We start from the raw sequence: 21429 nt of genomic DNA, 5'->3' as shown, positions 1-21429 counted from the left end.
TACATTATGATCATGTCGTAAACATCACTTTATTTCGCCTATGTACAGAAACGTCGTTATTCTTCCTAATTAAAGTTATTTCTTTCGTTTTCTTTTAACTCGGTAGGATTATCGTCGATCGAAATTATATACATATATAGACCGTTTATTAAGGTTTGCATTCATTATTGTACCCTGACTAAAATGATAAAGGAGAAATTTTCTTTTTTCGATGTTGACATGTACGCTCACCCCAAAGACGAAGAGAGTGGTGGTTGTTGGATCGACGTTGGAGATATCACGTTGGAGAAAATCATTGAGAAAAATCGGAAGGAGAAATCGATCTAGCGAGTTTCTTTTTTGCCCTTTCTTCTTTCTTTTTGTTTCTTTGTTTGCCTGTCTTTTTCTTTTCTCTTCTCTTTTTTTCTCTTTAGCCTTACTCTCATATAGAGACGTTATACAAAATGATTCTTTTTTTTAAAGATTTATCAAATAGAAGAACACTTGGTACTTTCCGAACGTCGTCGAATCGGTCTCAGGACATCTCTCTCTCTCTCTCTCTCTCTCTCTCTCTCTTACCCGCGGCACGTAGAGTGTCAGATCCTTCGAGAACATTGCCTTTTTTCTTTTTTCCAAAACCCGATGTCTCCGGGTTCATCTCCTAATAAATTATTCTTGCTTTTGCACAAGTTTCGTATCTTCGTCGAACCGTAGAAACCGTTCGAATACCCTGAACTATGGTGATCGATATATTATGATCGAAATAATTCGTACTAACGAATTGCGCTTTTAGATCGCGAAGCCGATACGCTAAGACGATAACGTATCACTAATATCTAACGTGTTTTAATCGACTTTTGTTTCCCCATCTCTTATTACGAGCAGAGTAGCCGTACGTGATACGATCGAAAGATTCGAAAGACCTCTGGATTCCTTTCGTAAAAAAAGAGAATATTTTATCAGCGCTTCGTCAATCTACCACGTCGTGTGTGTAAAATACACTTCGATATAATACATGTCCATTCGACTTTGATCGTATCGTGATGTAGGAAAAAAACGCGTCTCCTCATTCTTAATATTCGACAAATCGCACGCGAATCTTCTTCTATCGTTCTAGAGAAACGATGAACGAGCAAAAGGAGAGATGGTACACGAGGATGATGACACGAAATATACATATATTATACGATATAAAGAGCGGATCGGTAGCCTCTGCGTGTAAAGAGACGATGATCCTCGGATCTTTGCGCGATTTTTTCTTATTTTATATATATATGTATATGCGTGTCTGTGCGCGCGCGCGCGCGCGTGTATATATATATATATATATATATATATATATATATATATATATATGTGTGTGTGTGTATATATATAGACATATATATGACACGCGCACACGCGCACTTTTATTTTTTCTTTTTTCAAAATAATATGCACATGTCTTTCTTTCCTTAATTCGAAGATTTTTCTTTTTAAAAATAAGACGCAGAGCTGGCGCTATTAACGCGCGGAATAAAGGATAATAATCGTCTCTTCTTCGAAGAGTCAGTCTTGTCGAGGATCGTTAACGAGCTCCGGTACGATCTGGTCCTGAGAAGCGGATCTCCCCGAAGGGAAAGTAGAGGAAGAGTACGTGGATGATGAAAAGGACGACGAGGGCGCGGACGAAGAGGAAGATGGAGGCGTGGGCGAGGGCGAGGGCGAAGGCGAAGAAAGACGGAGAGGTTTCGAGAGCCAAGGATGAAGCGGTACGTCCTCGGCATCAGGTCTCTCCGACGGTTCCTTTCTCAATAAGGATCGAATGAGACACCTTGCGCGAGGACTGAGACATTCCGGTACGGCAAATTGCCCTCGTGAAATTTTTGCAAAGAGCGAAGCGTGTTCCGCATCGTTGAACGGATAACGGCCGACCAGCATCGTATAGAGGAGAACGCCAAGCGACCAAATGTCAGCTGCCTTTCCGGAATAAGCTCTTCCCGATCTGAGAACTTCCGGTGCGACGTATGCTGGACAACCTCGACGATCGGTCAACTTGTCGTCCTCCTTATCCACTATCACCGCATCTTCCAAGCTCTCCAATCGTAGCTGCGTTCTGAAAATCAAGAAAGAAAGGTTACTACACAACTTTCATAACGTATCCGTACGTATCTATGTATATACAAAAAGGAGTGAAATAAAGGAAAGGAATTGGAAAGGAGAGCGCTTTCGTCGACGTCGCGCAACGCGGAAGTCTCGAGGTGCAACGACGCGCGCCTACGTAATATTCTCTTTCTAATCTCTTAGCTAATAATACAACGCAACTCTACGTACATTATTGCTATTCCAGGTTATTTGGAGAAAAAGCACCTAACCTACGTCTTCTCGGTATATGCGTTAGATCGTCAACTATGCCATTTATCATCATCGGTAAAGACGATAATCTATGAGTCGAGCGTCGGCCTTGATTTCTCGCCAACCAGCCGGCCGACTGGCGACCAGCACCAATCATCTCGTTCATCCTCCGTCGGGTATAACTGATGCGTACGTAGAGAAAATATCAAGAAATATTGGTGACCGGCCCCCAATCGTCTCCTCTTTCTAAACACAACTCGTCGAATCTCTTTCCTTCCTGCGTGACTTTCTCATGAAGAGAGAAGAAGGAGCTCTTTTCCGATTGCGATAACAAAAAAAAAAAAAAAAAAAAAAAATAAAATAAAAGAAAAAAAAAGAGGAGACGCGATCTTGAAAAGAGAAGCTCAACGACCTCGACTCCCGTCACCGCCGGAGTCGGAGGCCTACAAGAAGAACAGAGTAGAGAGAAACGAATACTCGGATGGGACTTTCTTCGCAAAACTTTCACCGCACGAGAGGAGGGAGGGAGAGGGGCGGGGGAGGGAGGGAGGGAGAGAGAGAGAGAGAGAGAGAGAGAGAGAGAGAGAGAGAGAGTTCAAGAACCCCGATGGTCGATTCTACGCTGTGTCTGACTTTTTCTACTTTTTCGTTTTTCACGAAGTCGAAAGAGCGGGCTTCACCGAGGAATAAGCTTTGCAACGAGTTTGCAAACTCGTTGTGTTTCTCAATCGAAACGCAACGGAATCGGACTGTGCCCACCGGTGGGTGGTAACGTACGACGAACGTATCTCCTTCCTCGGCCCACGATGACACATACTTCTTAATCGTTGCACACCTTAGTTACTCCTTATCGTTTGCTTGAAAAAATTCATTATATTCCCTAGACTATCCATGCGGCGTTTTGCTGCTATGCTAGTTGGAAACAAGATGGGACATTGCGCGACGTGTACAACCGGACGACTCGGATCACGCGTTTCTTAATTATACCCGGCCAGTTTCAAAACTCTTCCAGTCGATGAACCAATATGCTTTTCTGCCTTGCAACATTCTCGGTCTCTCCGGTATATAGACTCGGCGAAGGAGAGGAATGCGAGCGTGCAAGGGGCGATTGGCTAACCACGCACGCCCGTTCTCGCTCAACGATCGATTTATGCTCCGCTTCGATCTCTCTCTCTCTCTCTCTCTCTCTCTCTCTCTCTCTCTCTCTCTCTCTCTCTCTCTCTCTGTCTGTTAGAAACGGTATATGATTTAGTTTAATAGGTATTTTAACGTTAAGTCGAATTCATGGCTGCCTATTATCGTTCGAAGGGAAGAAAAAGTAGTTCGTATATCTTATCAGATAGGCAAGGAAAGAAAAAAGGGTATAATTTTGCTTACTTGGCTTCGTCGGCAAAGACAAACTTCCGAAGTTTGAGGTCCCTGAGGACGACGCCGTACTCGTGACACGTGGCAACGGCCTTGGCTGCCTGCCGGAAGAGTCGTCTCGCTTCGGGCTCGCGCAATCTCCTACGTGCTCTAACGTAAGCGTGCAAATCTCCATGATGGCCCTCCAAAAGGAGATAACGACGACCACCGCTACCTTCGACGATTCCAGCGAGTCCACTAGCAGCGTCCGTTCCTTCCAATCGAAGATGTGCTTGCAACAAGGCTTCGCATCCTTTATCACCTTGACTCAGTGCCTGAAATTTCATCGAAACCCATTTAGTTTTCGATTATCTATAACTTAGGATAATCTATAACTTTTGTTCGACGCCGTTTTCATCTCAAGTAGTGTCGAAATCCAAGCCAACTCGACGCGCTTTCGAAACATCACGGCTACCATTAGTTTAATAAGGGCGCAGTGCGTGCGTTCTTTAAATCGTAAATCGTCGTTGGCCCGATCAGAAAAATGAACGATTTTGTCAAGCGTTAGAGAGAGGAATTGAGAGAAAATTCAAAATTTCCAATTGTCTATTCCAAAGATGGCGGAGGCGGTGAGGGGAGGGGGGGGGGTGTGGAGAGAGACCGAGAGAGCGTGTGTTAGAGAGGGAGAGAGAGAGAGAGAGAGAAGAAAAAAGGAAGCGGGCGACACGCTCGCTTGCGAAATAAAACGTCGCTGCGTTGTCTTTCGAGACGACGTAATCGTCAATTAAATCAAACGGCCCTGGCTTTAGTAGCGATTACGAGCAACGGGTTAGGGTCCGACGTCAACGTCGACGAGGCAAGGTGCAGCCTTGTATTTGTTCGCGGATCGATGATGATGTAAGCGACTCATTGTATAACGCTCAGCGATTGTAAAATGTTAATGGAAACGCGGAGCAACGCGTCGAGAGAGACCGCGAGGCTACGTAAGTAAGTGCGAAGCCTTCTCGAGAAGGCTCTTAGACCGCCACAACGTTACCGTTCTCTTCTCTTACACATAAGTTGCGGACTCCGCGCTAGATTGCAAACTTTGCCGCCGTCTTTTATAAGTAGAGATAGACGAACGCATATGCGTAACACACACCCTCGAGTTCGTTCAACTTTGAAACGTTACGTTTTTTCTTTTTACGCGTTTACATCGATCTCAATAGGGAAAGTATATTCATTTTAATGCGATTAATTTTAATACCGCTTGAAACGCGCCCTTTAATAGATTCAACTGTTACGTGAAGAGATTTCAAAACGACGTCTTTTTAGCTCGGCAAATTGTAAACGTGGCGGAAACAAGAACAGTGGACCTTGCTGTTTTCAGGAAACGAGCGAAACGATCGGCGAAGCTTCTTATTTTGACTCGTTATCATCTGCAACTACGTCTGTTTTCGACGTAGAGATGGAGGATTACGTCATTAGAAAAGATGGGCGTCGTTGAATTATTTTACTTTAGCGTTATCAAGAAGGAGTGGAATATCTTAAAATCGATTAAGAAGTAAGAATCGATTAAAAAATCGATAACTAAGGTGAGAAACTCGAGAAGAAAATCGACAACAGGAAATGCTTTTACTCGATGTCTATCGCGTCCAAGATATCGATTAACGTCATCGATAATAAAAGAAAGAAAGAAAGAAAGAAAGAAAGAAAGAAATCGACAAAAGAGTCGAACTAAAGATAGAAACGTTCGAGGTCCGCTTTCCTGGAACGCAAAGACCCGGTCAATGGCTCTCTCTCTCTCTCTCTCGATCTATCTACCTATGTATCTCTCTCTCTCTCTCTCTCTCTCTCTCTCTCTCTCTCTCTCTTGAGAGAGTCGCCAAGCGTTTCTAGGGTAGGCCAGGCGCGTTACTTTCTAACCGTGAGAACCTCGTTAATCTCCGCGCTCTCGTATCGCATTCTCCGTGATAGTTTGGTTCTTTTAGCAAAAGGAAATAAAGAAAATAAGAACGTAGCTCGTTAAAAGGATCGTCGTCGTCGTTTACTCGTAAGGCAAATAAAATATTTGATCATAAGATCTGACCGACCTTGGCGACAAGCTGTTGACCGGTTTGTACGTCGACGCATCTGTAAAGGGCACTGCCTTCCGCCGGACCAAGAAGAACGAATCTATCCCCAAGAATGGTTGGTCCGTGATGCTCGACGTTCCGTGCCGTTGGCTCGCAGCTCGAGAATCCGACGAGCGGAACGACCGCGGTTGTATTTTCGTCACTGTTCGTCGCCGGCACCGTCGCCGCCGGCACCGTCGCTTGTTGTCGTTGATAATGTTGCTGATACGGATGCTGCCTATAACGATGATGATGATGATGATGATGATGATGATGATGATGGTGTTGGGATATTTGCGATTGTTGCTGTAGCAGCGGCGGCTGCTGTTGTTGTTGCTGGTGCTGCTGATGCTGTTGAGGTTGCACCTCCTGATTATTCGTATTGACCAGGAACTTTCCATTGTTGGAAATACGTGTCGTCGTTTGTAGAGGATGCTGCCTCGTGGCCGCCACTCTCATATTGTTGGCTATCCCGTATTTAGCGATATCTTTCCACTGTCCCGTAGCGCGCGCGCGCGCACACACGCCCTCCCCAATTTTTCTTCTTCCTTTTCCTCTCCTTTCTTCTTTTTTCACTCGCTCGGTAAGAGATCCGCGGATTTTCTTCTTCGAGCTTCGAGATATTGTCGTCGAAGATGAAGAAATAAACGTTTCGTTTATAATATTTATCCTTTTGAACACACTTTTAACTCGTCGAACACCGAACGCGGAAGAGGCAACTTTTTCGAATTGGCACGGTGCGCGACCGTTATTGTTATACGGTATAGGAATAGGTCTTTATCGAACGTACGCGTTTGTTAAACGACAACTAATGTTAATACCGTTAAGCTCTAGTTTCTTCGAGGTACGTCGCGTAGATAATGTATGTACATTTATACATTTGTGTACGTATGCGATCTACGTATTCACGCGTCCACTTTTATATGCATATAATGTGTGTGTGTGTGTGTGTGTGTGTGCGTGCGCGTGCGTGTGTAAAAGAAGGTAGGAATACACATATGGATGTATAGGTATATCGAGGACCCACGCGGTCGTCGTTACGGTGCCTCCTTGCGTGTTGGGTCCTTGGACGGAGTGAGATCTTCGTTGAGAGGAACGAGTTACTTACTAGATTATCTCGTCCTAGGTCGGTCGCTCTCTCGAAGGTAAAGCCTGTGAAACAAAAAGGGCATCCTTCAATTCCAAATTGCACGTTCGACGATCCCTCATAACCGAGGACACCTTTTGTTCAAGCACGGAGAAATATCTATCAAAAAGTAGAATTTTATTCGAGTTCGAGCCGATAAGAAATTCGCCAAAAGTTTTCGATGAAAGTTATAAAGAATAAAAAGAGAACGATCGATCTCAACGAGAATATCTCTTTCTTTAACGATCTTTGAGGATCGAAAATGATGTTTCGAGTTAGGTATATATTTGACTTTTTAGAACGAGAAAAGAATAACTCGAAAGCGAGTTCCGTTCGTCATCGTCGAATAGAGCGTCCTACTCGAATGATTCACGGACAGTTTCAAAACGGCGACGACGGTTTCGACATTCGTCCTGCCTTGTGCGCAATTCCTACCGAGAGAGAGAGAGAGAGAGAGAGAGAGAGAGAGAGAGAGAGAGAGAGAGAGGAGGGGAGGTCTCGTTAAGGTCAGGGATATCGGTTCTACGCGGTCGTTGAGCCGTTCTCGGTCCTCCCCTCTTCCCTAACAAACTCCAACGATTCTTCACCTTTCTTGATTTTCTTCGCCTTTTCTCGCAGTCCCTTTCGTAGGACGAACATTTTTCAAGGAATAATCCTATCAAAGAACGTAAATGAGCTCATTTATATTATGCTCTTTGAACGAAATAACATTTCAAATGGATAAATTATCCTCGTTCGCACGGTTTATCGTATTTCAAGAGAAGGAAAGAGAGAAATAGCGTAATCGATTTCGACTTCCGGTACCGCGGCTTATAATCGTAGACTTTACCGTAGCTCACGATACGGTTTCAATTCGCGAAAATGAGACTCTCCTTCCTCGGTCGAACGACGCCATTCGATTCTTCCCAAGGTCGAGCGCGCTATTCGTTTTCGTTCGCGCCGCGTTATTCGAAGCAGGTATTTCAATTCGATTATTTTTTTAATTTGATCTTTCGACGCGGAAGGTGCTTTCTTTCAAAGTTTCCAACAGAGAATTGTACGTTTCGGAGAAATTACGACGACGACGACGACGACGACGACGACGTTGCGATAGTCGCGCGTACACTTGCGCAAAAGCAGAGTCGCTCCCGAGATCAGGGCCGTGCAAACGAATCGTCTTCGCCCCCTATTCGCGATAACACGACTCGCATCAACATCCTCTTCTCTCGAGATCTTATGAAACATCGGCGAGCGAGCTTTTACGAAATATACTCCTCTCTTTCTTTCTTCGAGACGATTACGTTTTCTGACCTTTCTTCTTATTACTTTTACATGGATTCATTGGATATGTTGCAACGCAACATAGAGTAAGAGCAAATGATTCGGAGATATGAACAATTGGGAAATAACTAAATTGGAACTCTAATGCGACGATTGGTTTTTTTGCTGAATCCTGGATCGGATAAATATTTAATATCAAATACGACGCATCGTCCAAGAGTAAATAGACGTATTAACGATCGTCTATGCAAAGATCGAAAATTCATCGTCTTTAATCGAGAGAGAGAGAGAGAGAGAGAGAGAGAGAGAGAATCGTCGGATTCTCGTTCGATTATAAACGTGTAAAGGAGCGTTATCGAGGAAGAAATGTATTATTTACGTCGCACGCAAATCATTAATATTCCCTCCTCTTTTGCGTCCTCGTAGATGACGAGAAGGAGAATATATGCAAAAAGGCGTCCACGAGAATCGGTTTTATCAATGATTTATACCTCGCGTTCGAATTAATGACGATAGAAAAATAATCACGATGAAAGAAGTTGCAAGAACAGGCGAGGCGTGGCGCATATACACGTAAAACCAAGTTCTCGTAACGCATTCCACCTGGCAAACATCGCGGAAAGTCGATCGCGTAGTAGTTTGTATCGTCCAACGATGACGCAAGAATAGGAATGTCGAGAACTTTGAGAACGTCGAGGAATCTAAGACTGTTCTATGCGTTCTATCGGGGCAACGATCGCTACGAATCGCATCTCAGAATTTCCTCCTCTCCTACGGGATTCGACATTTTGCTTTCTCGGTCCTATCAATTATCAATTCTCTTCTTTTATTTTACGTAACGCGTATTAGTAACTAGCTGATTAGATTTAACCAAGAGCAAAGCTTGACGTAAAAGTCTGACGAACGATTCTTGACAATTGAATTCTTCTCGAGATACGTTTGTAAAGATGTGTCCAATCAGTTTGCCGGCGTATAATTATCGTTCCGAGTTTAGCCATGGATAAGAAAAGAAAAAACTAGTCGATCTTTTTCGATAACGTTCCTCTATTTATGAAAAGTAGATCTCGTTTCTAAGGAATTGGTTAAAATATAAAGCGCGTATTAGAGCGAGATGAAAGATCGATCCATCTCGTTCGTTCAGATCTTTTTGAGAGCGGATAACAGCAGATATCCTTCGGTAAGGTCGTAATGGCGACTGACAATAAAAGAGAGAGAAATATCGTCGTCGTCGTCGTCGTCGTCGTCGTCGTCGTCGTTCCGATATCGCCAGCCTGGCACTCGCATTAATAGCGCGCGAACGCATGACGCAATCTCGCGAAAGAAATTGCCTAATACGTTCGACTCTCGATCTCGAACTTTAAATTTATCAACGGCACTGCTTCTGTTTTATTCGAAGAAACGATGAAAATGAATTTGCCCGATTCTTTTTCGTCGATCGTTATCTCGCGCGCGCGCGGAACACGAGAGAAAAAGAGAGTAGGAGCCAAGAGAGAGAGAGAGAGAGAGAGAGAGAGAGAGAGAGAGATCATCGACCTCTCCGAGAAAAGGCGAATCGGTTTTTAATGGCACTTTCAGCGCATTTTCACTTGGAAATGGAAACTCTAAAGTCTCATTTCCTCGCGAGAACGAAGAAAATCGACTATGGTGTTCCTATTCTAGGGCTTCGTTATCGTCTCCTACTACTTTTTAACGCATAACGACCACAAATACTCTCCCGATGAATCATGCCTCGAGCATGATTCTCCTCTCGCGCTCTCCGATTCGAATGCTCCTAGCGCATGCGTGTACTTTTTCGAATGACCGACCACCAAACAACCGACTGCATCGTCTCTCTTTCCGCCTGAAAGAACAAGGATAGACGCGAGAACGATTTTACGTCAACGAAGCATGTTTTCTTCCCTCTTTTGATACTGCTCGTCACTCGTATTTATTTATTCTCGCGATATATCGAGCATATACTCGGATGGTATTGTATCAGTCGCCGAAATGAGACCGAAAAGGATCTAAGAGAGTTGGAGGGCTCTCTTCTTTGATTTAGTTTAACGTACCTCTTCTCTCATAGGCGGAGAGATAAAGAAAAGAAAATATTTCTAGAAAATTACTCGGCCGATTACCTTGATTGCCGTATAAGATTATGCTTTTATAGTAAACGAGAAGAGCATTTACTACGTAAGCATTGGGGCATTCATTCGTCGTTACGTCACGAAGAAACTGTAAACGAGTAAGCTGTAGGAATCTCGGGGCGCGTTGATCGGAAAAGGAAAGGAAAGGAAAGGAAAGGAAAGGAAATAAACGAATCGTTCCTTCCTACGTTCTCTTTGGCGGAAACGCGCCGTCGGGAAGGCGCTCGTCGGGAAAAATTGTTATTTCATTTTCGAAAGAAACGTCGTCGACTGAATTTATCCTAGAGGAGAATCGGCGGCCATTAAAGCTTTAAGGCAAACACAACAAAGAGCGTCCTCTGTATCGCCCGCGCGTTTTCTCACTCCGATTAATTGAGAGATATTTTCGAGAAACGCATCTCGCGCATGATCCAATCGAACGAAATCCTAATCGCCGCCGAGGGAGAGAGAAAAGGAAGAGCTCGTAAACGTAAATAGATGGAAGTAACGCGAAGGTCGGGCATCGATCCGATAATCACACTGCACTTTGCACCCAACTCTCGCACTCGGACGCGAGACTTCTTAATCCTTCGGTCTCTTTTCTTCCTCCTCGAGGAGGAGAGCCGTGTTTACGGGAGGGGGGGGGGGGGCGAGGGACGAAGGAAAAAAAAAATTATTAATAAAAATAACGATTCGAAGGAGACGATACAAACGATCGATTTCAACATTTACCTTCGAATGTTGTTTTCGTTTCGTCGCCGTACGTTCCTGAACGGAGAATGCGGACTGCCCTCGGATTTTTTTATAATTTCCTCCCAAAAGACGTTGGCGATATATGAAACCGCCTGGTTAGTGGTGTGCTGCTGGTTTGGTTGGTGGTGGATCGATCGGTAAAAGAGAAACACTACAGAGAGGGAGAGAGAGAGAGAGAGAAGAGAAATGGCGAAAACTCGTTTCTCCTCGATGCTAACGCAGATATATTCCTCTTATTCTCGTTCTCCTTGATGACGACGAGCTGCTCGCTCTCGATGACGATGTTAATGAGGTCGATCGACGAGTCGCGAACAAACACTAGACTTTTTCTAATCGGTCTGTCAAATAACACGCCGGTTTTTCTCCGAGAGGAAGAATAAAGATGGAGGGTGGGAGCGAGGTGTTAGGGCCGTGAAAACGTCGCGCGTTTACCAATGGGGAGACACGGTGGTCCAACGCTTTGGGCCGCGACTCACCGCTCAGAAACGACGGCGACAAGAACAATACGAAGAACTAAGACCGACCGACCGCGCCATCGTGCACCCAACGACTGCGCTTAGCTCCTCGTTCGAGCCACCTTCGGCGCGCCCTTCCCTTCCCTTCCCTTCCTCCTCCGCCACGGCACCGACCAGTGGAACGAATGCGCATGCGTGCGGTAGTGCAGTACCGGCACCTCATACTTCTTCTCCCTTCGCCGATCGAAACTAACTATTTTATTATGCCGTTGTTCCTTCCTTTTACCCAATGAAAGTCCATAAGAGTGGGAAGGGAAATGGTTTCATTTTTACCCCCATTAGCTCATCTTTCGCGTCTAATCCATTTATCTTTTTCGCGTCGTGTATCGACCTTTTCTTTTTTCCTACGAATAATGTCTCCTTCGACTTCATCATCCGCTGCTTTCTACTCTTCCAGATCCCTCTTCTTATCCCTTACCTTGTCTCGTTGCCCATTGAGAACCAACGCTTTCTTTGCTCGTTGCGCAATAGGAAGTAGTGAAGGAAATAAACTGACTTTTGAACGCGCGACCTTTAACAATTTTATCGTATATAATATAAATGTGTGTGTGTGTGTGTGTGCGTAACAAAAGCTAACGACAGCCTTGATTCAGCATTTATGACGAAAATTTGCCGCGAAATTTCCAAATGATCGAGTCGTTGTCAACGATTAAAACTGACTGAACGACGAGAGCGAGTACGTATTACAAAAGAAATCGAAAACATTGCTCGCAATTACTCGAAATTGCGCGACTCGTCGCTTATGACGCTCTCGAACGTCTGTGCTCGCTTATCGTTCGATAATTGAGCTCTCAATGAAGGAAAAAGGAGAAGAGAAGAGAAGAGAAGAAAAAAAAGACGAACCAAAAATGGATCGTTTCCGATCCGCATCCGTTTGAAAAATATTATTTAAACAGGTGATTATATAAAAGTCGAAAGAGCGACGCTTGGTCTCGACTTTTGGGCAACTTTTTGCGTAACGCGACGAAATCGCAAACGATATACGAATAACTTTTTTCCACACTTTTAATTGCTATCGAATGAGTTTATTTTGTTGACTCTCTTTTTCGAAAGGGCCCGAAAGATCCGGGAGTCGTCCCTGTTCGCGATAACACGCGTACGTAGATCGGTTGACACGCGGCACGTCGCCGATACGGGGAAACTGAATGGCGCGGTTTAAGGGAGAATTTATTCGCCATTTTACCGATGAAAATATCCATTCCATACGAGTAATTATTTATGAAAAAGTGTTGCTCCCTTCACTCTCTCTCTCTCTCTCTCCCTCTCTCTCTCTCCCTCTCTCTCTCTCTCTCTCTCGAAATAAAGCGTTATATTATTCGTTCGATTTATTTATAAGCCCTCCCTGGTTAAATTTGTCAGAGAGAAGAAAAAGAAAAAGAGAATCGCCCTTGGCCTACCTTAACGTTTCTTAAAGAGCGCGGGAGGCATACGTTATCGTGCAAAAGCATGCGGACACTTGGCAATTACGTGAACGAAATGTATGATTTGCGATTAGAAAAATGTCATGTTCTTATTTCTTGGGAATTTGTCAAAAAGGGTTGTATGCGCGACGATATAGAGGAGATGGGAGCGGGGGGGGGGGGGGGGGGGGGGGGGGAGAGAGAGATTCGTTTGAAGAATAGACATGGTTCAACAAAACTGCCCTCGTAAATAATTTGACGCTTCGACGCAAGAAGCTATTATCCCGACGAGAAACCCTCGAATTATCTTCTTTGCGGTGTGATCCGCAAAAGATACTTTCGCTTCGATTTCGAGATGAAAGAGCGTACGCCAATGGAAGGCGCGCGATACACGAGAACTGTGCGCACACGCATGCACGCACGCACGCACGCACGCACGCACGCACGCACGACGCGTGTCCAAAGAGATACGGTCGATTGCGTGGCGTTCGAGCACCGGATCGTGCCAAGAGCCGAGAGAGGAGAGGCGCGCAGGCCTTCGAATTTCCAAACGCGTTCGTCGTCGCTCTTGCCGGATATTGGTCAACTTTCTGTTGCTTTTTTTTTCTTTCTTCTTTTTTACCCTACCGCCATATACGAGTTCCTACGTATGCGTGGGTGTACACGGACGAGTAGACGCAACCCAGACACATTCGAGAAACTATAATAACGCGACTTTTCTTACTCGAGGAACCACGAGAGTCGATAAAAAGAGCCCGTTCCGTGCTCGACCTTGTCCGATAAATATTAAAGAGGAAACTTTATTTCTCGCGAGGATAAAAGTATTCAAGGATGCGGAGATTACGGCATTAACCGTTTGCGACATAAAGACCGTATCCGTTCTACATTTAAGAGCGCCTCCTTCTTAATGCGAATAACTCTTAACCATTCTTTCGCGCGCGCGTGCGCGCCGTCGTTGTTTACCTAGAAATTTTTCCTCTTCTGCGACAACGCAACCAAGACCGCGCTGCTAATCTCCTAGCGCTATAGTTGAAAAATCATAGTCGTTCCCGAACGAATCGCTAGTGCCGATAAGAGAGAGAGAGAGAGAGAGAGAGAGAGAGAGAGAGAGAGAGAGAGAGAGAGGGTAACTGCGAAGAAAATCTCTCCGTTAAAAGTCTTTTCATCCTGTGACGTAGCAATATACGACTAGACGTTGAAAGATGGTGCTTCTTCTTCGAAGAACTGACAACGAAAAAGAAACGAAAAGAAACGAAAAGAAAAGGAAAAAGAGGAGAAATGTCAAATTATAACGTTGATACGTCCGAAAACGTATCTTAGCGCTCGCGAAAGACGATCGTGCCAATCGATATCGAAGCTCGTACGTACACGTATTACGTATAAAATATACGAGTTGCAATGAGTCGACATTGTTGCTACATATGAGACGAGATATGTCGCACAGGTTATCGCCGAACGTGTCCGGAACACGACCAAAAATATTGTCTTTATCTAGCGTCGAGAAGACAACGCCGAGATGCCTTCACTCTTGAGTATCGTCGAAGCGGAGAACGGGAATTTTTCTGCCTCTTCTTACTTTCGTCATAGTAAATTCGAAAAATCCGTCGATTTCTTCAACGGATAATGCCGTTCTCGTTGTTTCTCCTTCGATCGTGATGCGCGCCAACGTAAGACAATAGTCCGTATATACGGACTAGAATACGTCACTTGACACTAGACTCGATTACTCTTTCTAAGAAATAAAAAAGAATATTTGTAAAAGTCGCGATAAAACATTATCGAGGAGTTTCGCACATCGAGGTGGAAATTTCTTCCGGCAAAGAGAGCGAAGCGAGATTCGAAGAGATTACATCATTTCTTCGGTTTCTTTCGTAAACACGCACCGACGAGAGTGTGTGTTCCTCTCTCTCTCTCTCTCTCTCTCCCAACAACGAACCAGATCGTATTCGGAGAATACGGGACAGGAGACCTGTTACGAGTATGGAAAAGGGTGTGGGAGGGGAATATCAAGACGCGGTTAGTTAGATCGATTGGATCGATCGGATAAAACTAATTGCTGCATGGACAACCTTTTAATCGATACGTTACTATCGATTCGCTGCGTGTCTACTTACTCGCTTTAAATCGAAGCGTACGTGACGCAGGTCATGCCTACCGCTGGAGACTTGAAGAAGCGAGAAAATAAGTCGAAATTTCTCTTATCTCGAACGTATGTATGTGAACGTATCAATTTTCGTTCTTCGATCGAATTGATGCGATCATTAAAATTATTCATCGGTAGACAATGGAAAAAGAACGGGAGCTCCTCCTGAATGCTTTGGCATGCGTTCCAAGGATCTCTCTCTCTCTCTCTCTCTCTGCGTATCGTTCGATAGGCTTTGTGAATGGCTCGTTCATTGACTCGCTAGTAGCGAGAAGTCGTAACTTTCGAGGACTTTCGTGTACTATTCACTTTGACTCGCTACGTTTGCAACTTGGAAGATATTTTCTATAACGCGAAGCGTCTATCGATCTTTCGTCAAACGATTTGTATGCGCGTTGAAAAGCCTGCTTACGAAAATTTCTCTCGCGAGTATTATCTCTAGGGGAACGTTACACCATCGACGATAATTCGAGACTGAGCGTCTTTGGACAGCGATGAGCGTATATTATTGTAATCGTTGACAACTCACGAAACTGCATGATGTAATACCGTGAAGATAACCTTATACATCAAGGGAGGAAGAGAGAGAGAGAGAGAGAGAGAGAGAGAGAGAGAGGAACGTAGACGATCGAATTCGTTTTTTAGCTCGTAAATTTCTTGCATACGTGCATAAAGGCATGTTTATGCTTTTAGCCGCGAAAAGTATCTACGATGACAATAAATGTCTCCTCTTCGTATAATAATAATAATAATAATAATAATAATAATAATAATAATAATAATAATAATAATAATATATATACCCAGATATTAGTTTCGTTTGGAATCGACTGCACTCGAAACTACTAGGTAAGTTATGCAGATAGCGTTACGCTTTTGTTTTATATACCACGTTGCACGATTCAAGTTGTAACTTTCTAAGAGGCAATCGTCTTAATACATCGACCATATTTAAAATCATATCGAGAAAGTGGCTAGCGGTCTAAGAGGAATTCGCTAGGAAGGAAATTGAAACGAGAGAGTTCGAGGAGAAAAAAAATTTGCCGCAAAGAGCAACGCGTAGGAAGACTAGCAACGGCGCTCAACGACGCTCAACGACCTCGAGAAACGAGCGTTGCGAGTCGTCTTTAAGACGGTCGATGAATCGGTCACGTTTCATCGATCTTTCTTCGTTTATGCCCAGTCTTTTCATGGCCAACCACCGCTAATAAAAATATATCGGACGAGCTCCTGATTATCGTCGACTCGTCAGGAACTACTTCCTGCTTCCGAAGAAACATTAAGTCTGTAGTAATAGGTGACAAGAAGTGTGTTCGTTAAGAAACGAAATTGAGGAAACACGAGTAGAAACTGTTATCTGTCCTCGATAGAGATTATCCGTGTTCGAGGGAACTTGAAAACAAAAGTTCTTCGCCAACGTGTATCTGTACAACACCTTGTTTCCGCTCTGCAAACGATAAATCCTCTGTCGTTCTTCCGGCGTAGAGGCTTTCTTATACTCTTAACCGAACGGTTAAAATAATCGATTTGAAGAAATATCGCAGCAACATCTTTCCCGTTGAATGAAAACTTCTATAAAAGAAAAGCGAAGAATAACGAGGAAAGGAAGCGCGCGACTTTGCTTTGTCCGTTCGAATTTTCGTCCCACGACGTGCGCACACACACATTATATATATATATATATATATATATATATATATATATATATATATGTATACGCATATCGCCACGCATACGTAGGAATCTATCTATAGTATCGAAAAAAGGTCTTGGAAATTCGATAGGCGTGAAAATCGAAGAGAAGCCTCCAGATACGATTAGACTTGGCGTGCATTGTTGCGCGCATTGGTTCTCAAGCTTTGTTCGTAAAATCGAAAAGAGGAAACACTCGAAAGTTTCGTCAAAGCCTCCTCCCTCGTCCACGACATCATTGAACTTTTATCGATGACACTTTTGCGGCTAAAGTATTTCTATCTCTCTCTCTCTCTCCTTCTTCCTGGTCCCTCGAATAGGAAAAGGTAGCGCATATCGTATCGATCCCTTTTCGTCGATGACTCGATTCATCGCTAATCCACTTCTTTTCGTCGATTCGAAAAAGATATTTTTCAATAGTCTACACAGCAAACGAAAGGCAAAGGCAAACGAAAAGGAACATTATGGACGCGTTTATGAACGTTTAAGATATTTAAGCGACTCCCAGAAGGTTGCATCAGCTTTCATAATATTATACAGATACGACCAGCAAATGCAAAAAGACTTATCATCGTCAATAGAGTGACCCTGCAACCAGAGGATAGACAAAGTTTCACGTATAACTCGATATCACGCAATTTTCTAACTCGCATTTGCAAAGTTTTCGCTCTCGATATTTATTCACGTGTCACAATGGTTATCTCGTCGATAAGCAATCGAGCATAAATAATATAAAGGACAAATATGATTTTACTCTTTAAAAATATACTCGGCACGATGATAGCAATGCGTTAGAATAGACAAATATATTGGAAAGATTGGCGATGATAAAAATAACGAAGAAATAATTGTAATTATTTTGTCGATCGGTATAAAAGGGAAAATTGTAAAGGAACGTCTTGGAACGGCTCGCTTTAGAAAATCGTATCAGGAGCGTTCGCGTCGCGGTCTTAGGCTGCAATTTGCGAAATGCGCAGACCTCGCAAAACTACCTACACATCTTGCACGTGGAGGAATACCGGTCTAAAGTCCGGGACGAGGAACCGACGAAAAATGCCTCGAACCGGTTCAAGCTCGTTTCGTTTGCGCCTGTAAAATGTGCGGACGGAGGCGGTGGAAGAAGAAAGAAAGAAAGAAAGAAAGAAAGAAAGAAGAAGGAGAAAAAAAAGAAAGAAGAAATACTGCAAAAGGGATAAGAAAAGCTACGAAGGTAAAGCTTGAGAAGAAGAAAAAGAAACAAGAGCTCCCCACCTCCAACGTCCGGCCTGTCTTCCTCTGCAACCTTCGTCTTATGATCGGGAGATAACATGGGGAAGGAAAGAAATAACGATAGAGGAGAAATTATTGTTACTAAGGATCGAGAGTCGGTTCTGTACAACATAAAGAAGTGTAACGCACTGCGTAAGTGAGTAAAGTTCGATTCGGAAAGATGAATCGATGTTTTTCACCTTTTTCTTTGTGCTTTGTTAAAAATAAATTAAAATAAACAAACGATATTCTTCGAAAAGATAAATCGATCGGAATTCTTTCGGGTTTGCCGAAATTTCAAAATAATGTGCCACGCGCGCATCCTGTATAGCGGGCAGCTCGCACGCGTTTCCGAGGGGTTGCGGTTAATTTAAGTCGAGGCTGCTTTGCTCCTGTCCTTCCCTCCCCTGTCCCCCGTCTTCCTCCCGAGCATCCTCTTCCTCGTCCGGTTTCTCTCTCGACGTTAATGCTGCCAGCTGCTCGAGGCAGCACACGTACACGTATATATACAAGGAAATACACGGAATACAATTGGGCAGGATGCGAGCATCCTTTTCGAAATAAAATGGTAGAACGTCGTCGAAAAATCTTGTCGAAGTATCATCTTTCTTCTCATCGATTAACGTACTCGACGGCTCAAACGTCACGATCGATACGTAATACGAAATACAGGAAATTTCTTCATGCATTTTCATGTATCTTTGAATAAAGCTTGATGAAAAGTAAATTAACCAAACGTCATTCTCTCTTGCTTAAAGTCCATTTGAAAAAACACGAATGACGTTTCGAAAAACATTGTCGAAACATCCGTCTATGTACGAAGAATCGGATTTTACGTGTTTGTGTGATTCATAAATCGTAAGAAATGTTTTTCTTGCCTAGAGAGAGAGAGAGAGAGAGAGAGAGAGAGAAGCACGCTTACCCGCTCACCCCGGAGATATCGTTAATGACTACTACGATTGCGTCAGACGCTTGTCGGGAAAAAAAAGCAAAAAGCAATCGATATGATCGCAAAATAGCCTGCGGTAGAAAGACTCCGTTCTCTATCGGCTATCACTGGTCGCGAAGCGGAGGTGTAGCGATTACGCGTACGTAATACATATATACTTGCGCATAGATGAACGTCCGGATTCGATGACGTCGGACAATGAGAGACTTTCGATCTTGAATCGTTCGTTTGGAAAATCAGATAAAACAATGATAACGGTTTATTTAGGCAAGAAACCTTTTGTAAATATTTGTATGTTTTGCTTACTGGCAGTCACGTCCCTTCTTCTCTTCGTAAAGGAACAACTTTGTTGTCTCTTTTCTAATCGCATATCAAAGAACGTATATCAAAAGAAATCGTATATCAAAAGCAACGAACGATAAGATTATTTCGAGCAAAGTATATATACTTTTTTTCGGCCATGTTCGAATTTGCATCGTTTCCTTGCACGGTACGAGGGAACGTGGCTGTACACAGTTGCGTTCGCATTAATGCAATAACGTGGACACGCAACTGGCCTGACTGGAAACGTTGCAACGCGAACGCGTGCGAAAAAATAGGCGGTAGCGTTTCTCTCGCCATTGACGACACTTAGGAAGTATCTAGAATATTTAGTTGTTCGAGAAAAACGGAGACGAGCATATATATATATATAAATATATATATATATACCACGCGCTATTGCTACACAAAGGATATTCTTTCAGTTCCGAAACGATTCGATCGATCGCTAACTTCCACACGCACCTGTTTGCACGACGATCCTTTCGGCCAAATTCTTTGGCAAAATTATTGGCCAATCCCGATCGAATGGGCACACTTCTCCACGGGACGAATATCCCGTGACATAATGCTAATAACGAAAGAAGCAAAGTTCACGCGTTACTCGTGTTAATCGTAAAATGAATAACGACGATCAGTGTGCGTAAAGTCATCGAATGATTTGATTATAAATATCTCGTTTATCGTAATGAATAAAAAGTAATATTTTAAGCGAGGACGACGAGGACGACGATTCCCACGTGTTAACTCGACGAATAAGCCGAAGCTGGACTGAGCACGAAACTGCGACGAAAGCTTTCTACACGGACGAACGCATTGCTCGCGTTATGTCCTTTCGCAATACGTACTATGCGTATACGTTATCGTACGTGTATGTTTACATACTCGAGCGATCGGGCACGATACTACGAGTCATCCATCCTCCCCTCCTTTGACCTTCGCCTTCCTCTTCGAGACACGTCGAGCTAGCCCGGCGTGTGATAGATCACGAGATAGGCATTGATTTCAAGGTCACGAACTGCTTCGAGCTTTTCTAACGTCGCTGTCCAAGAACCATTTATCGAGGACTATCGCGACGAAATCACATATTATGTGATTATTATTCGATCAAAAAAGGATTCTTACTCTACGACCGAGGCTACGAATCGTACTATAAGCCGTGATATCTCTGCCTCGTGAACGTATCCTTGCTTCGATGACCCAGTTACACGGTTTAATTCGGCTAGCCCTCGGAACGTGATAGCAATTACATAAATTTATACGTACATTAAATTTATACGTTCTCTTCGATGAAAAATGATCGATTTTATCTCTATATCTGTCTGTTCCTCTTCTAACGAGTGAGGTAACACTTTTTGGTCACACTTTGAAAAAGACTCACGAGGAGTACGATCGAAGAATGATAATAATTGAGAATAATTCGCGACGATACGGGGCATTCGCGCGCCGGCCAAGAAAGAGATTCGTGAGTTTATGGGGACGCAAGTAGCACTCCCAGAAATAATTTTCGCGCGGACTCCGTCCCGTAACTTCTACCGCGTAACGTCCGCGATCTATCCGAAACGAGACAAATACTCTTAAAGGATAATGACATCCGACAAGAACGTATTCTTTCCCCCTCGTCGAGAGCATTAATACGTCTTCCTCCTCTGTCTCGTCTCCCGACGATCCAGTTTTGCGCGGTTCTTCCTGCTCCACCGTGGGACTTTTTTAGCAGCGAATTAGAGACGACCAGCCGGATGTACCGTATATCTACCGTACACACGCATATACATACATACATACATACATACATACATACATACATACATACGCATATACGTAATACAGTTTGTGCAAGCTCGCTAGAAAATCATCCGACGTAAACCTTGAATATTTATCGTCTCTTCAAACAGACGTGAGATATCGTTTCTAACGATCGAGATCGTGCGGATCGAGATCTCGAACTTGTGTTCGCCCGTTCGTACGGAAGAAAAACGATGAAAGACCTGCGAGCGGATATCCTCGGTTAAGTATAATTACGTTTACAAATGATGATTCTCGTTTCTTTTATTCCCAACGTCGTCGCAATAACGAGTCTCCGTCGTATGTAGAGTCAAGTACATACGTCTTGATCGTTCGATTATAATGCAAAGTAGTATTCAGGTATATATATATATATATATATATA

At 43.6% G+C, this 21429-nt stretch overlaps 1 protein-coding gene across 3 annotated transcripts; it reads right to left on the bottom strand.

The window, feature by feature from the left end:
- Positions 1-9: 9 nt before the first annotated feature.
- LOC124955195 (tribbles homolog 2) lies at positions 10-19967 on the bottom strand. Of its 3 annotated transcripts, none has more exons than XM_047509288.1 (4): positions 19725-19967; positions 5730-6902; positions 3691-3992; positions 10-2074 (listed from the first exon to the last, which is right to left on the bottom strand). In XM_047509288.1, the coding sequence occupies exons 2-4, from the start codon at positions 6207-6209 to the stop codon at positions 1528-1530; spliced, it is 1329 nt and encodes a 442-aa protein (XP_047365244.1). In that variant the 5' UTR covers positions 6210-6902; positions 19725-19967; the 3' UTR covers positions 10-1527. The 3 variants fall into 3 exon arrangements, with proteins under 3 accessions (XP_047365244.1, XP_047365245.1, XP_047365243.1); XM_047509289.1 differs by lacking the exon at positions 19725-19967 and adding an exon at positions 15021-15390; XM_047509287.1 differs by lacking the exon at positions 19725-19967 and adding an exon at positions 10971-11562.
- Between the last annotated feature and the right edge of the window lie 1462 nt (positions 19968-21429).

The sequence above is a fragment of the Vespa velutina genome, chromosome 17 (assembly GCF_912470025.1).
Source record: "Vespa velutina chromosome 17, iVesVel2.1, whole genome shotgun sequence".
NCBI lineage: Eukaryota > Metazoa > Arthropoda > Insecta > Hymenoptera > Vespidae > Vespa > Vespa velutina.
The sequence above is the reverse complement of the archived record's forward strand: the minus strand, read 5'-3'. Positions and strand labels throughout refer to the sequence as shown.